The sequence below is a fragment of the Lepisma saccharinum genome, chromosome 17, assembly GCF_977018435.1.
Source record: "Lepisma saccharinum chromosome 17, izLepSacc3.1, whole genome shotgun sequence".
Classification (NCBI taxonomy): domain Eukaryota; kingdom Metazoa; phylum Arthropoda; class Insecta; order Zygentoma; family Lepismatidae; genus Lepisma; species Lepisma saccharinum.
In genome coordinates, this window is record NC_139245.1 from 47,492,855 (window position 1) to 47,508,499 (window position 15,645).

Consider the following 15,645-nt stretch of genomic DNA (forward strand, 5'->3'; position numbering starts at 1 on the left):
TTATATTCACATTTTTATAACCAAAATGTCATTTTATATACTGCTTTTTCACCGCTATAACAGCGAAATTTTATTTTATTTACCGCTTTTGAACCTGAAATTAACTCGGTTTCTGTACCGAAAGTTTACTTTTTTATTTATCAAAAATATATGCCTCTAATTATCTTCTTTGACAAAGCTTAAGCTTATTCATTGACATTTTCATTGCAAATTCCCTTTTCATTATGTTCTATGTAAAGAAAAAAGCAAATTAATTCTAGCGTTCATATTAATACACATTAAATTGCATTTAATTAAAAGGAAAAAATGTGAAATCCTAGATCTTCAATTTATCTGCATGAGTCTTAATTTTAAATCTTGATTTACTGACCTTGGTGCTTGTGCATAGCCGTCATGTGGAGGCTTCTCAATATCAAAGTCCTTTGGAAAGTATGGAGATGTTTCTGGTCTGAAGTCAATTCCTGGCTCCAAATATGGGAAAAATTTGGGTGGTTCAGGTTCCAAGCGTTCTCTAAAAAATATATAATTATGTTGTAAGTGCACACGTCAAAGTTTTTATAAGACCTGAAAACATTTCATGTATGACCAATATAAAGAACAAAGGAAACATGACAGAAAGGTAACATCCCTCCCACTCCCATCAACAGCATTCTTGGTGCTTTTACTACATATGATTTCATATGTTTTAAACAGTTTCTCTTAAAATGTATAGATTAACTGTTTGCTTTTACTAGTATTAATATGTAGTAGTGATGCATTTACATGAGATTTAACTGATATCAATGGAGTGCAAATATAAGTTTTACCAATACTGCTATTTGAACATGATTTATGTGAGAAGTAAGAATGCATAATAAAATAAAGGTAAATTATTGATCATACATACCTGTATGTAATTGCATAAGGTGAAGGATCACTGATACCATATTTGTTTTCAACACGGATCCTGAATTTATAATCCTTAAAAGGTTCCAGGTTACGGACATCACATGCACAGCTTCTGATTCCTACAAAATAAGATTAATTTTAGAGGTATGGACAAATATGGATAAATCTGTGCTTAGATATCAATCAAGTAATGTATTGCTCATAAAAATCTGGATTCATTCATTGCTCTTTGCCTTAACAGGCAGGTTTCTAACTGCAACCTCCAAGCTTTCTGATCGTACACTTCATGTCAGTGTAGATCAACTTAATTTAATATTACATATCATCCGAGATTTTCTCCTCCTTCCCAGGATCCTTTCCCCATTAACTATTTCTTCCACTGCATCTTTTAGCAGCCAGTTCCTTTTAGCCACTGTACCAGCAAAAATATATTTTTTTCTTGATCACTTCTAGCATTATCATATGTTAAATTACCCTTCATTCAAATGTTAATACAGGGTGTTTCCCTCGTTCTCGGCCCCTGATTTTCGCTTATAAAATTCAAACTATTGGTCATAATGTAATGAAATTTGCTATGACATATCTTAGGTATGAGGTATGTATATACATGCATGATTTTCTTGGATACCAAAATGGAAACTATATCCTATATCAGTGGCAGTGATTGGGTTCCAAAACTATTGGGGGGGGGGGGGGAAGACAGTAAATTTTTCTTTGTAGATAAGATTTAGCATAGTGTGGGGACCCCCTATATGCCTTCATGGCATGGTGCTAAGCACAGGGGAGAACTTTACCTTTTTTTTTAGGCTGATAGAGATTGTAGCTTCTAAAAAATTTACAATGCAGGGCATACAATAAATAACAAAGCATCAACATTTGTTCCATTGGGACTGAGAATGTTATATCCAGGAATGAAATATCTAGAGGACAAGACTCACCTGATCTCACAGTGAACCATTCTCCATCAGGCTGCTCACACATTTCAACAAGGTAGGTGACAGGGACTCTAGGACCTATGGGAATAGATGGTTTCCACGACAATGTCAGTCTTCTGTCTGTCATTCTGCTGATGATGGGTCTATCAGCCAGTGGCAGTGGAGCTCCTGTTCTCCTGTACTTGTCATAGTCAATGTACTGGTCACCAATAGGCCTTTTAGGTCTGCTTTCAAGAGCTGCAAAATTAAAAAAAAAATCCACACGCAATTTAAACACAGTTTATCTACATGTTAAATAGCATACTCTTAAAAAGAATGCCACCTTGGTGGCTGAGCACAATGTGTGGTCAACTATCTCCCTACTGAAGGTTCTGGGTTCAAGTCCTGGCCTGGCCATAGGCATTCCTTTGTTTCATCATCAATTTCATTGTTGTTATTAGACAAAGTTGCAGTAAAGCAATGCAAAATGAGAAAACCACACGCTTAACACAATTATATTTAAAAATAATACTTGAAAGAAATTATTTGTCACATTGAAATTCACTGCTTGAATATAACTAATTTCAAGTGACTATTTCAAAGCATATCTTAAATAATCACAATACCAGTTTCTTTACATAAGTTCCTCCAGATATAAGTGTAAGATCTGAATTTAAGCAATTAGATCAATAAATTACTCGTATAAAGAAAGGTCCACAACATACATGGGACATTCCATTGTCACGTGTGAGACACATGGACAACATTTTTTACATTAAAGTAACTATTCTACTGATAGTTACTTACTTACAGTTTCTGTGCAATGAAATATGAAACTTAACAATGTTGATTAAACATAACTACCCTTAAAATACTTTCCAAGATGCATAGCTATAAGTGAACAAATTTGTGTCACGGGTGGGACAGACGAAGCACTGCCTCTTCACTTAGTAAGAAATTTATTTTAATTTCTGTGTATTGTCAAATGATGAAAAATAAATTATTTAAAACAAAGAGAGAAGGTAATTGACTTCTAGTGGAGTTGAGGAGGAAATGGAACAGTTAAAGGAGAAATTAATTGTTTTTTGGTGTCATGGGTGGGACACAATAGGAAGCACAATAAAATCAAAATGTTAAACGAATAATATATAAAATGCCTTCTACTTTCTAACTTAATTATGTGTAATACTTGAATTTTTATGCAAATGACAATTTTAGATTGTTCACCCACAAGATAGGATAGAGTTATAGCATTGCATTTAATTTTAAAAAATGGGGTTCGGGGTACTTTCACATGGAATGCCTCACATTAAAAATATATTTGCATAAGTTTTTCATACTTAGGGCATCATCATAAGAAAAAATATCAATAACAAAAGTTTATCTGTTTTTATGGGGGAACTAGGCACCTCAAAAGAATTTGTGCAAATGAAAACAAAGTAACGGTTATTGAATATTTACTAAGACTTTTGTGTAATAACATTAGCAAAACATAGTGTGACAATAATAATAATCAATATCCACACTCACTGTCATAAGTGATATCAGCTTCACAGCTATCCTCTCCATATGGGTTGAAAATACGGAGCTTGTAACGTCCCACATCTCCTTGGTCCACGTTGGCGATCGTGAGGCGAAGCAGCCCAGATCCCTCCCTTTCCATGTGGATGCGGTCGGACGGGTAAAGCTTCGCTCCATCTCTGAACCACTCGTACTCAGGATCGGGGAATCCTGTTGTGCATGCAGTGAACTTGGCGGTCATCGCTTTGTAGACTTCACAGTCGCCAATCTTCTTCAGGAATGAGGGGGCCTCAGATTTCTGCTTCTTCTCGCTATAAATAGGAAATGTGCCTCAATTCCACACTATCTACTTCCAATACAAGAAAATCTCATCTGGGACATACATATTAAGCACCTAGCAGGGAAATTATGCAAAACCATATATGGTATACGAACCTTAAAAACCATAATAAACAGGGAGACCATAAGAACAACATAATTAAGTCTTTTCCAGTCGCAACTAACATATGGAATTGTATTTTGGGTGAATGCTAGAAACAGTGCAAAAATTTTGATTTTTCAGAAGAGAGTAGTACGAATTATGTCAGGAAATAAAATAAATAAACCATGTAGGAATATCTTCAGGGATCTTGGCATTCTACCATTACCTTGCCTATATATATTACATTTATTGTGCTATGTAAAACAAGATATGTCTAGTTTCTCCAAACGTATCAAGGAAGTACATCAATACAACACAAGAAAAAAATACAATCTGGTTATACAAACTCATAATACCACTCTTTTTGAAAAAGGTCATAAATATCCACCTGTATAATAAATTACCTGATCACATGAAAACAATTGAATCAAGTACCGTTTTAAGAGGGAATTAACAAAATTCTTATTATGACATTGTTTTTACTCAATAAATGAATTTCTAAATTTGTAAATATTAAATTACATAAATTGTCAACAAAGATAGTTCGATTGTACAGAAAATGTAATTATACTATTTATATTATCATGTATGAAGTATTCACTATATGCTATTATTGTGCCTAAATGATCATTAATCGGTTCTGTATATATTTTGCATTCTCCCACTTTCTTTCATGTTGTATAAGTTACATATTCTTTTTACATTTTATTTTTACACTAACAAATTTCTTCGCTTATTATTGTGCTCGCCTTAAATATTGTAAGTAATTTCATTCCCATAGTGTTTTCTTCCTGTATTTGGATTTCCTTCATATAGAAGTTCTTCAAATCATTACTGTATTTCTTGTCTATAATTGTATTCATATTTTATTACTGTATTTGGATTTCCTTCATGAAGTAGTTCTTCAAATCATTACTGTAATTCTTGTGTAAAATTGTATTAATATTTTATTACTGTATGTATTGTTATATGACTATTTCCATACCTATGGATATGGGTCAACGGAAATAAAGAATATGAATGAATATGAATATGCATTTTTCACATAAGCATAATGCTGAAATTCTAATTTGAGTTAACAATTTCTATGGCTATTAGAGTAACCATTTAGTTAATGCATTAGATTGTTAACTGCGGTGGCTCAGTCGGTAACGCGTCTGACTACCATGCTAAAGGTCCCGGGTTCGATCCCCAGTCGGTTTAAATCCGGGAACTTTTCTAACGATGGAAGTGGCTCCGGTGCCCACCCAGCGTCGAATAACATGGGTACCTGGGGGAAACCCTGGGGGTAAAGGTGGTCAGGGGCATGATGCTCTTCACATCACCCCCACTCACGACCGGATCAAGAAAGTGTGGGGCGTTACCCCCACACCCCCTATACGCCTTCATGGCATGGTGCTATGCACAGGGGAGCACTTTACCTTTTTTACCTTTAGATTGTTAACCTAAAATGATGAAAGAATGGGCTTCTATGCAGGAGCAAAAGTACATACCAAACCTCTTAAGAACTTGAAGGGCACGTGAAACCAATAAGGAGAAAATTAAAAACAAAGAAATGCCTTTTCTTTAAGCTAGAGAATGTGTAGCACAGAATATTAAGGTTTACATGTAGAATGAATTTGAATTTTTGAGTTTTAAGTCCACTTTATGCACAGAAAGGCTAATCAGGACTGGAGCTACAGTTTAAAGTGGGATCCAAACCACTATGTGCCCCACCAGGTATCGATCCCTGGGATCTCTAGATTGTAATCTACATGTGGAAGAAACATTTTCTAGTCAATCAAATTTCTCTTAATAGCAGTTCTCTAAAGACAAACACTGTGTTGAATTATGTTTTATATAAAAATTCACATTGAAAATTTGTTCAAATTTTGTATCTTTTGACCCTTACTTAGTCTGCCAGAGTACCTAAAAACACTAAGTAGTTGCTTATACTGACTAAACAGGCCCTGTTATCACCATTTTAACACATGCTGTTGTACTGAACTAATACAAGCTTTCATCATACTGAGGGTTTCATGTTTAATAATACAGCTATCTTATAAATACTTACATTTTTTCCACAACCTCCAGGTTGGCTTCACATTTTGCTTCGCCGTCAATATTCTTTGCTATGCAGGAATATTTCCCAGCATCGGAATCCTTGCATTCCTTGATGAAGAGGCATGAACCGTCACCATCCCTCTTAATCTTGTACTTCTCTGATTCCCTGATTGGTTTATCATTAAAATACCATGTAATATCTGGTTGTGGAATACCAGTGACGCGAACTAAGAACTTCGCATCATAGTTCGGTAACTGTTAACAGAAATATACTAATTAATCAAGAAGTTTTTTAAAAAACAGGTACATAATATACATTTATGACACTGAAGTTTTTCGTATTACAAATGGCTATATTCTCAAACTTATTTGCCATTGTGGGTGTGTCATGATGTTCTATTGTGAACTTTGTTTTGCATGTAAAAATAATGTATTTTCCAGGGTTTAATCTTTGTATGTCCTCAGTGTTTCAATGCTACACACATTTGTTTCTTGTTGCAAGGGATGCATTTCTTGTTGCATTTTTAACAATAACAGAAGAAATGATTACAAATGATATATGAAAGTCTACTTTTGGTTAAAGGGACATTTTTTTAAAAGGAATTCTAATAAATTTAATGTAATATGATTAGCCTTGCTTACAGTTACTGGTTCAAAAGTAAATTAACACTATTCTGAAACCTACCCTTAACTCTTGCAGCTTGAAATTTAAAAAATTAAAAAGTCACAAAAGGGAAGAGGATGATGAAATTTAATAGCAAGGTACAATAAATTCCCACAAGATAAAACGTGATGCCTTATTCTGGAAAATACATTTTGATTAACACTTGCACTCATAAACTACATATCAATCAACATTCCACTAGTGGTGACACATCAGAAACTATTGTTTGAATCTTCACACCCAAATTTTCAGTATTTTTTCCTGATGACCAACATTCATATATTAATTTGTTTAATATGGAATAAAGAAGAAATCCCTCAACAGTGGAAAGAATCCATAACTGTTCCTGTGTTTAAAAAAGGTGATAAAATGAACTGCAATAATTACCGTGGAATTTCTCTACTCTCAACAACATATAAAATATTATCTAACATTCTTTTAACAAGACTAACCCCATATGCTAATGAAATTATAGGTGATTATCAATGTGGATTTAAACATAACAGATCAACTACAGATCAAATTTTTCACATCAGACAGACACTTGAAAAAAAAAATGGGAATATAATCAAAATGTCCATCAGCTATTCATTGATTTCAAAAAAGCATATGATTCGGTCAAAAGAGATAAACTATATAATATATTAGTAGAGTTTGGAATACCTAAGAAGCTTGTTAGTATGATAAAAGTATGCACCAGTGAAACAGAAAGTAAAATTCGTGTGGGTATTAATATGTCTGACAAATTTACAATTCATGATGGGTTAAAACAAGGAGATGCATTATCTCCATTGCTCTTTAATTTTGCCTTAGAATATGCTGTTAGGAAGGTAAAAGAGACTAAAGAAGGACTAAAATTAAATGGTGTGACTCAGTTGTTAGCATATGCAGATGATGTAGACTTACTGGGGGATGATGTGAATACAATTAAGAATAATGCTAAAATATTTTTCAAAACTGCTAAAGAGATAGGTTTGGAAGTTAACAAAGAGAAAACTAAATATATGCTTACAGGCCGAAACCAAGTGTTAGGTAATAATCAAAATCTAATTATTGATAACAACTCGTTTGAACCAGTTTCCAAATTCAAATACTTAGGAGTAATATTAACAAATGAAAATTATATTAAAGAGGAAATAAAAAGTAGGCTTAATTCAGGAAATGCATGTTACTTCTCTCTTCATAAACTTTTGTCTTCTCGTTTAATATCTAAGAAACTAAAAGTTAAAATATACAAAACAGTAATTTTGCCTGTAGTATTATATGGATGTGAAACTTGGTCCCTTACATTGAAAGAGGAACATAAATTGAGAGTATTTGAAAATAAGGTCCTTAGGAAAATCTTTGGACCTAAAAGGGATGAGGAGACAGGTGAGTGGAGAAGGTTACATAATTTAGAAGTATATAATTTGTATTCATGTCCAGATATTATTAGAATAATTAAATCAAGAAGACTTAGGTGGGCAGGCCATGTGGCACGAATGGGAGAGGAAAGAGGAGTTTACAGGATTCTTGTTGGGAAACCTGATGGTAAGAGACCTGTAGGAAGGCCAAGACGAAGATGGAGGGACAACGTTGAGATGGACCTAAGGGAAATCGGTAGGGATGGAAAAGAGTATATAGATCTTGCTCAAGATAGGGAAAGATGGAAGGCCTGTGTTGCTGCAGCCATGAACCTTCGGGTTTAAGAAGGCTAGAGAGTTAGTTAGTTAGTTAGTTAGTTAGTTAGTTAGTTAGATGACCGACAATTATTTGAATTGTGGAAGTCTTATGACAATAATAAACAGACAAATGATTTATTTCTTGCAACTTACCTGTTGGAGATCACTAAATGTTTGGGTGAATGTTGGAGGCTGGTACACTTTCCTCACACTTGCACTGGCTGAAGATGAAGTTTGTCCTTTGGGATTTGTTAAGGTGCACGTGTAGTTGCCAGCATCACTGAGTTTGCTTGGTTTAATTTCTAAACCAACCTGGAGGATAAGAAGCAATCAAGTCATGAATGTGTGTTCCTATTGTATTGTGTGACATGTATCTAACAAATTACATATTCTAAAATACATTTAATCATGAACAAAAAGAAGTGAATAAAAAATTAAATGTAAAATTAATGCACTAAAAAAAACTACTTGCTTACCCACAAAACTTTTTTATACTATTAATTTTGGTGGCCCCTGCCACCATCATCATCTTGTGCTATTTCTTGCCCCTTCCTCACTTCAAACAAAGTTTAACAGATAAATATGGAGAAACCAGTACTCACTTTATCTGCGAAACAGTTTTTTCTTCTTTGTTCTATTAATTTCAGTGGCCACTGCCACCATCCTCGTTGGTGGCAGATAAAGTAAGTACTAGTTTCGCCATATTTATATACTACCACGTCTCTTTTCCCAATTATGTATTTAGCAGATAATCTAGTACTTTTTTGTGGTGCATATTTTCTCCTGTGCGTTTTATTTTCCATGAATAAAAATGTCACACTAACAACATTATATAAATGAAATAAATTACCATGTAAAGTGTTACACAACTTCCCAACTCTGCTAGAAACTTAATCTTGCAAATTCTTGTCGATAAGTTTAACGAAGGTCACAAAGTTAGTTGAATTTGTAAGAACATCTCTCTACAAGAGGATAGGTTTGGATGGGGGGGGGGGAGTGAAGTTCTGTTTCAAAGGGAAAAGGAAGTGTGTTAAAAATTGAATGCAATATTTTCCATTGATTTTGAAAGCAAACTTGAGACAATATGATAAACACTGTGGCTCAGTCGGTAATGCGTCTGACTACCATGCTAAAGGTCCCGGGTTCGATCCCCGGCCGGTTCAAATCCGGGAACTTTTCTAACGATGGAAGCGGCCCCGGTGCCCACCCAGCCTTCGAATAACATGGGTACCTTGGGGAAACCCTGGGGGGTAAAGGCGGTTACGGCCTGATGCTGATCACATCACCCCCACTCACGACCGGATCAAGAAAGTGTGGGGCGTTACCCCCACACCCCCTATACGCCTTCATGGCGTGGTGCTATGCACAGGGGAGCACTTTACCTTTTTTTTGTTTAGAATTCAGCTGTTTTTTTGATACAGCTAATTTCCATTTACAAGGGTCGCTCAAGGTTGACAGAGACTCTTATTTTTATTGAAAGTCCTATGAGCAGCAAACTGTGTGAGTTTTCAAAGGAAAACCCCCTGAGCATCCAGACACCACTGCCATCATTGTGTCAGTTCCCTGAGTCCTTTGGCATAGGAGGAAATTGACTGCTGTCATAGATGCTGCAGGACATCTTTGTCAGTGCTTCATCTGTCTTCAATTTCTTCCCTCTCATATGCTCTTCAAGCAGGTCAAACAAATCTAAAAATTAATGAGAGCTAAGTCCGGAGTGTAAGAACATGGAGCAAAACTTTTTCAGAGAGTTGTTGCTGTCGAATTGACCATGTGGGTCACCAGTCTTTTCTTGTGAATTGCATTATGTACGGTGGTGTGTATATGGTTCATTCGTCAGCAACTATCGTTCTTTGCCAAACTGATTACATCATTCGTACACTCTTTCCTGTGACATTGTTTGTTCCTCATACTGTGCTTGCAGTCTTCTCAAAATTTCAGCTGGCTTCAAGTTCTCCTTCAGAAGGAATTTGATCACACACCGCTGCTTCACAGCTACAGCATCTAGTTTTGATACAGTACAAATTTGTCTGACTTTAATCAAGTTTTAAAAGCATATATCCATGTACCAATGAGAATTATAAAATTCCATCTCACATACCTTCTTGCCATCACAAGTGAGCAGAATCCGCTCGGAAGGCTTAATTGGTTCCCCATCTTTGGTCCAGCTGACTTCTGGAATAGGATTTCCCAAGAAAGGAGCCCCCAAGGTGAGAGGGGTTCCTTCTTCCACAGAGACTTCACGCAGAGGGTGGATGAAGGACGGTTTTTCTTCTGGAGCATCCAGATCCTTCCCTGGAAAAAGTTTATTGAATTGTGACTCGGATAACAGATTATGAAGAACACTTTAAAGTTTCTGTAATACTGAGTCAATGCAATATTATGAACCAAAATTTAAAATGATAATCAAAGTTTTTTCCAGTCCATGCAAAAATTGATACTTGAACTTCATTGCAGTTTGGAGTTGAGAGAATTACTTCTAAATGTTAGAATAAGGCAATTTAAATGCCATGATATCACATAATCTACGATATGATTGGGGCAATTTATGGAAAGTTGCCAAGGTGAAGTATCAACAACCATCACAGAAGGTTTGTAAGGCAAAGTTTGTACAATTGTGTAAACTTTCTTCTTATACTGAAATGGCAACACTTGATCGTGCTGGTGATTTATATAGCATGCTAGCAGATGGTTTTCCAAGCTGAGACCCTACCTTCACCATAAGAATCAAGGGGCATTCAGGCACACCACGAGGTGGTGAAAACATGCTATGAAGCCAATAGCCTGGTTTTAACAGTGTGCGGTAAATACATACCGTGCTGCAAATTTTTGAGCCTCTTATTCTTAGAAGTTTAATTTCACTTCAGTGTTTTATTGAACTACTTAAATCTATGAAATTTGTCTCTTTTTTTTCTTTTCATTTTAGCAAATTGATTAACGTGATTTAGCACGGTAGCACATATTAAGCAGCCGCCACTGGTCTAACCATAGGCATGCATGTAGAAATGTACAAAATGTACTAATTGTACTAATTACTACTTTGATCACAGAAACTTTATGACTATGTATATTCATTTATGTATACTCATTTATGTATAATTCATTAGGATACATCAAATACACGTGGAGTTACAGACAGTTGCCATTAGGGTGTTTCAATTTGGACACCCCGTATATACCCAATCTTAATAGCCTGAATGATCATAAAGTGCATTTACAAACAATTATACTGATAGTTACTGCAGTGTTAATGAGAAATTTATGAACAAAATAGAGAAATAGTTTATGTTGAATCTTACCTGTTACTTCTAGAGACCCTTTTGAAGTAACATCTCCCTTCTCATTGGAAGCAGTAACAGCATACTCTCCTGCATCCTCAGGCTTGGCCTTGTCAATTATCAGGCACACTGTACCATCGGGCTGACTGACAACCTTTATATGGTGGCCATCTGGGACGATTTCTTTGCCATTATGTGTCCTACGGAAATTAACAGCTTGCATGTAATTTAAAGGTATACAGTTCTTGAAGTCATATTAAATACATCCCAAGTAACCACAACCGTTGGGCCAACATCAGTTTTTACGTGGGAAAGGTTGGCAAATTGATGTTGGTCTTATGTTGGGCCAACAGTGGTTGCCAACATTTGCCCAACCATGGAAAAGTGAGTCAAAATCAGTTTTAAAACAACTTTTTCATGCTAACTTTCAGGAGTATGCTGAAATTTCTAGAGTGTAAAATAAAAGACATGTAACAGTGTTTCTTTTCGAATATTTCAGTCACAGCACATACTGGAAATACAATATATTTTTAATGAAGGTAGAAGCTATTTTTAACTTGCAGTCACTCACCAGTTCTTTGTCAGCCACCATTGATGAAATATGTGTTGGGAATTGCTTATTTTTTGTCTCTTTAGCTGTAGTAGAACAAGAACATTCTTACAGGTATTATTGTGAAGGTGGTTATACAATGTTATGTGCAGATTAAATTCCATGAAAAGTGGAAAACTAAGTAAGCTGTTGAAAGTTTTTGTGTTATCACTTGAAGGTACGGTGCCTTGAAAACAATGATACCATGTGACTGAGAAAGTGCTGTGTATTTTTTTTATTTTCGTAAATAATTTGAACTATTGTTTACATTTGGCCTCACAACAAATTATGTATATATCAGAACACAAACCTATCCATTCTTAAGTTTTTAGTACGTTGGGCCAACTTAAAACAATACATTGGCTCAACGTAAAACCATACGTTGGCTCAATGTAAAAACCTCATGTTGGGCCAACGTTGAAACCATGGCCAAAATTGCCATTGCCCAACAGTATGTTTTTAAGTTGGGCCAACCATTTTCATTACGGTTGGCACAACATTGGGCCAACCACTTTTGGTTACTTGGGATGTATCTTTAAACAATGATTTGGCAGATATAAATTATCAGTGTGACTCAAAAATTGATATTTAGATTTTGCAACAGCTTCAACAGTCTACATACCATTTCAAAGTTGGTTTAGGATGTCCAGCTACCTTCACCTCCAACTGAGCAGGGTAGCCTTCAACAACTTTCAAAGGTTGCAGTTGACACTGGAATTGAGGTTTCTTCTCACGTGCTGGAAACAAAGAAGTAAACAATCAATTATTCTTATTATAGCACAGGTTCGTACAGTCACAGACACTCCTGGGTTGTAATGACCCCATTCAACAAGTGTCTGCATCTCAACTTTCAATGTGAAAATTATCCTTGAAGTTGCATGAATTAACTTTCTCTACCAGTATTCAAGTCCCTCAAAAATTTATTTGCTTTCAAAGAACCATGCCGATAAATTCTCTAATCCCAGACGTGTTTAAACTTCTCCTATAAAATTTAGAATATTCTTGTTCAAAAAGTACAGTAAGCAAGTAATATGCAATATAATCTTCATCATACTCAAATCCAAGGTTTGCTACTGCCACACAGATACTAGGCTTTTGGAAACATGAGTAGGGTGTTTTGCTTAAAACCAAACCATATTATATATTGCATTCAACATATTTCATGGTGTTGTTTACTGCACGAGTTTAAGCTCGGCAGAAACACAATATAGGTCATCTGTTCAGTTTGGTGTGGATGCGTTAAGTGACTGTATATGCAGGCACGTATCTAGAAATATATTTCAGGAAGGTCTGATCAAGTGTCGCAATAAAAATATAAAGAATAATAAAATAACAATAATATAAAAAATAATAAATAAAATAATTATATTAAAACAATATTAATTAACTATGTTAATGAATTAATATTGTATTTATATTATTACATGAATAGGTAAGTGGCCACGGTGGCTCAGTCGGTAATGCATATGACTACCATGCTAAAGGTCCCAGGTTCGATCCCCAGCCGGTTCAAATCCGGGAACTTTTCTAACATTGGAAGCGTGCCGGGTAAAGGTGGTCATGGGCATGATGCTGATCACATCACCCCCACTCACGACCGGATCAAGAAAGTGTGGGGCGTTACCCCCCACACCCCATTTAAGCCTTCATGGCATGGTGCTAAACACAGGGGTGCTCTTTCCCTTTTTTTTTACCATGAATAGGTAAAAAGACGGTAAAATAATAACAGCTCATATTCATTATCTAGCTTAAATATAGTTAAGTTCACCAAAATTTGAATGAAAACAACAACTGCCCTGGCAAGAAAAATTATGTCAAATAGATATTGAATTGAATATTTAGTGAATAATAAAAAAGGAGTTATATCCAATTGAAGTAGGCAAAAATGATTGTACGATAATCACTTTTAATTGCATGTTACAATTGACGAAAAGTGAAGTTGCTGATTAATATTCTATGCATATTATCATAAGTACTAGTTTGCAGAAATATTTTGAACTGCTAAACAATTATGTTCTGATTATTTAATTTCAGTACTTAATAAGTCTTTCAGGGGGAGGGGTGTCCGGACCCCCTAAATACATCCTTGTGCATATACGAAGTCTAGTTTGGAAAGATTCCTGCTGGAGATGAGATATTGAAAGATGCTCGACATGCAGAGTGGAACATACAGGCACATAGTGACAGTATCAGACTTTCTGGTGCGGGAGGGCCGCAAATTCATAGGAAAACTTATTTTAATATTAACATTGTTATTACGAGATCCAAACAAGGATTTATTAACCAATAATAGGAACTATGAACACGGGAGTAAAACTTATGAACATTCAAATGTAGGCATCTACATTGATAAGTGAAGATCATTGTGCAATTAAACTCTTGTGTTCTCTTTCACCCACACACACACAAAAAGTTAGAAGTCTCCATGGCACCTACTGATTTTAACAAATACCGGTTAAGTACCAACATAAAATTGACAGATTCCATTAACTAAACAAAGATGCAAACAAGTGCAACTATTCTCAAAGCGATGCGACTGGGAGCTGTTACATATTTTTCGAGTGAAATAAAATACTTTTAAACGGAAAATCGTCACAAAAAATAAATGAATAGCTTGTCATTTGTTTACCTTCAACTTCAATTTCTGCTGTGCCTGTCAGATCTCCCAACTTATTGGCAACAGTCAAGGTGTATGTTCCTGCATCTTCAGGTCGAATGCTATCTATGTGGAGACCAATAATGCCACCTGGTTGGTTCACAAAGTTCACAGCTTGTGTTGGACGAATAGGGTGGCCATCTCTGTACCTGGAAATTAATGGAAGTTTTGTAGGAAATAAATTATGTGCATACTTGTTCATGTTCTGACCAGTATGGGGGTATCTGATAGGTTAAGACCAGGGTTGATTAGCAAGACAAAGTATATTTTGCACGTGTTATTTTACTTAAAGCTGCTACACATTCATTGAAAGACTGACACTTTGAAACAATATTAATACAAATAATGGCTTGATGCCCTATATAGTAAAAAAAATATATATACAAAAGCTACAGTTAAGGAAAATGAGATGATTTTACGTGAATATGTAGTGTGTTGTATAGTAGCAAGCAAAATAAGGAAAGTTTGAATGTTATATATATTTAAAAGAAAAGGAAGTGTAAGGGTGTGTGGATTTGGATATGAGAGTTGAGACGAGCCCAATCCTATCAAATAATTTAATATGTTTAATTTATATGTATCTTGTTTTTCTATTGAAACACTGTGGTAATATGAAACGCAATTATGGGCTGAAACTGCCAATTGAGCAGTATGTACATTTTCTTCTTCTTTTATTTCTTTATAATTCTTGTTGATTTAACAAATGCAGTTAAAGAAGTGTAACATTGTATTAGGGAATAGTCTGTGGTGAAATATTAGCTAGTTGCGTGATATATAGTTACAGACAAATTCAAGCTTAAATTGTGGATTTAATCATCGTTTTTATTGTAAAAGTGTTCAGTGTTATTACAAGACAGTACATTTATTGGAACGTAAGTTAAGATTAAATAATCTTGTGATTTAGAAGATAAATCAGTGTTAAATCTAGATAGCATGGAAGGCTCTGGGCCATCCAGATAAAGTTTCCTGCTTGTAAGAAATTCAACAAATTTCTTTCAAGTGAGGGAAAATGT

General features: G+C 35.2%; 1 protein-coding gene across 5 annotated transcripts in view; it reads right to left on the minus strand.

Moving 5' to 3' along the window:
- Positions 1–15,645, minus strand: part of Obsc (Obscurin) — a 493,648-nt gene that overhangs the window by 41,989 nt on the left and 436,014 nt on the right. For all 5 annotated transcript variants that reach the window (XM_083139413.1, XM_083139410.1, XM_083139409.1 and 2 more), the window contains 10 exons: positions 14,606–14,781; positions 12,599–12,713; positions 11,409–11,587; positions 10,211–10,404; positions 8,266–8,424; positions 5,798–6,042; positions 3,333–3,634; positions 1,827–2,060; positions 887–1,007; positions 371–511 (listed from right to left, as the gene is read on the minus strand). In XM_083139413.1, coding sequence (XP_082995539.1) covers positions 371–511; positions 887–1,007; positions 1,827–2,060; positions 3,333–3,634; positions 5,798–6,042; positions 8,266–8,424; positions 10,211–10,404; positions 11,409–11,587; positions 12,599–12,713; positions 14,606–14,781 — 1,866 coding nt within the window. The remainder of the gene's footprint in view (positions 1–370; positions 512–886; positions 1,008–1,826; positions 2,061–3,332; positions 3,635–5,797; positions 6,043–8,265; positions 8,425–10,210; positions 10,405–11,408; positions 11,588–12,598; positions 12,714–14,605; positions 14,782–15,645) is intronic.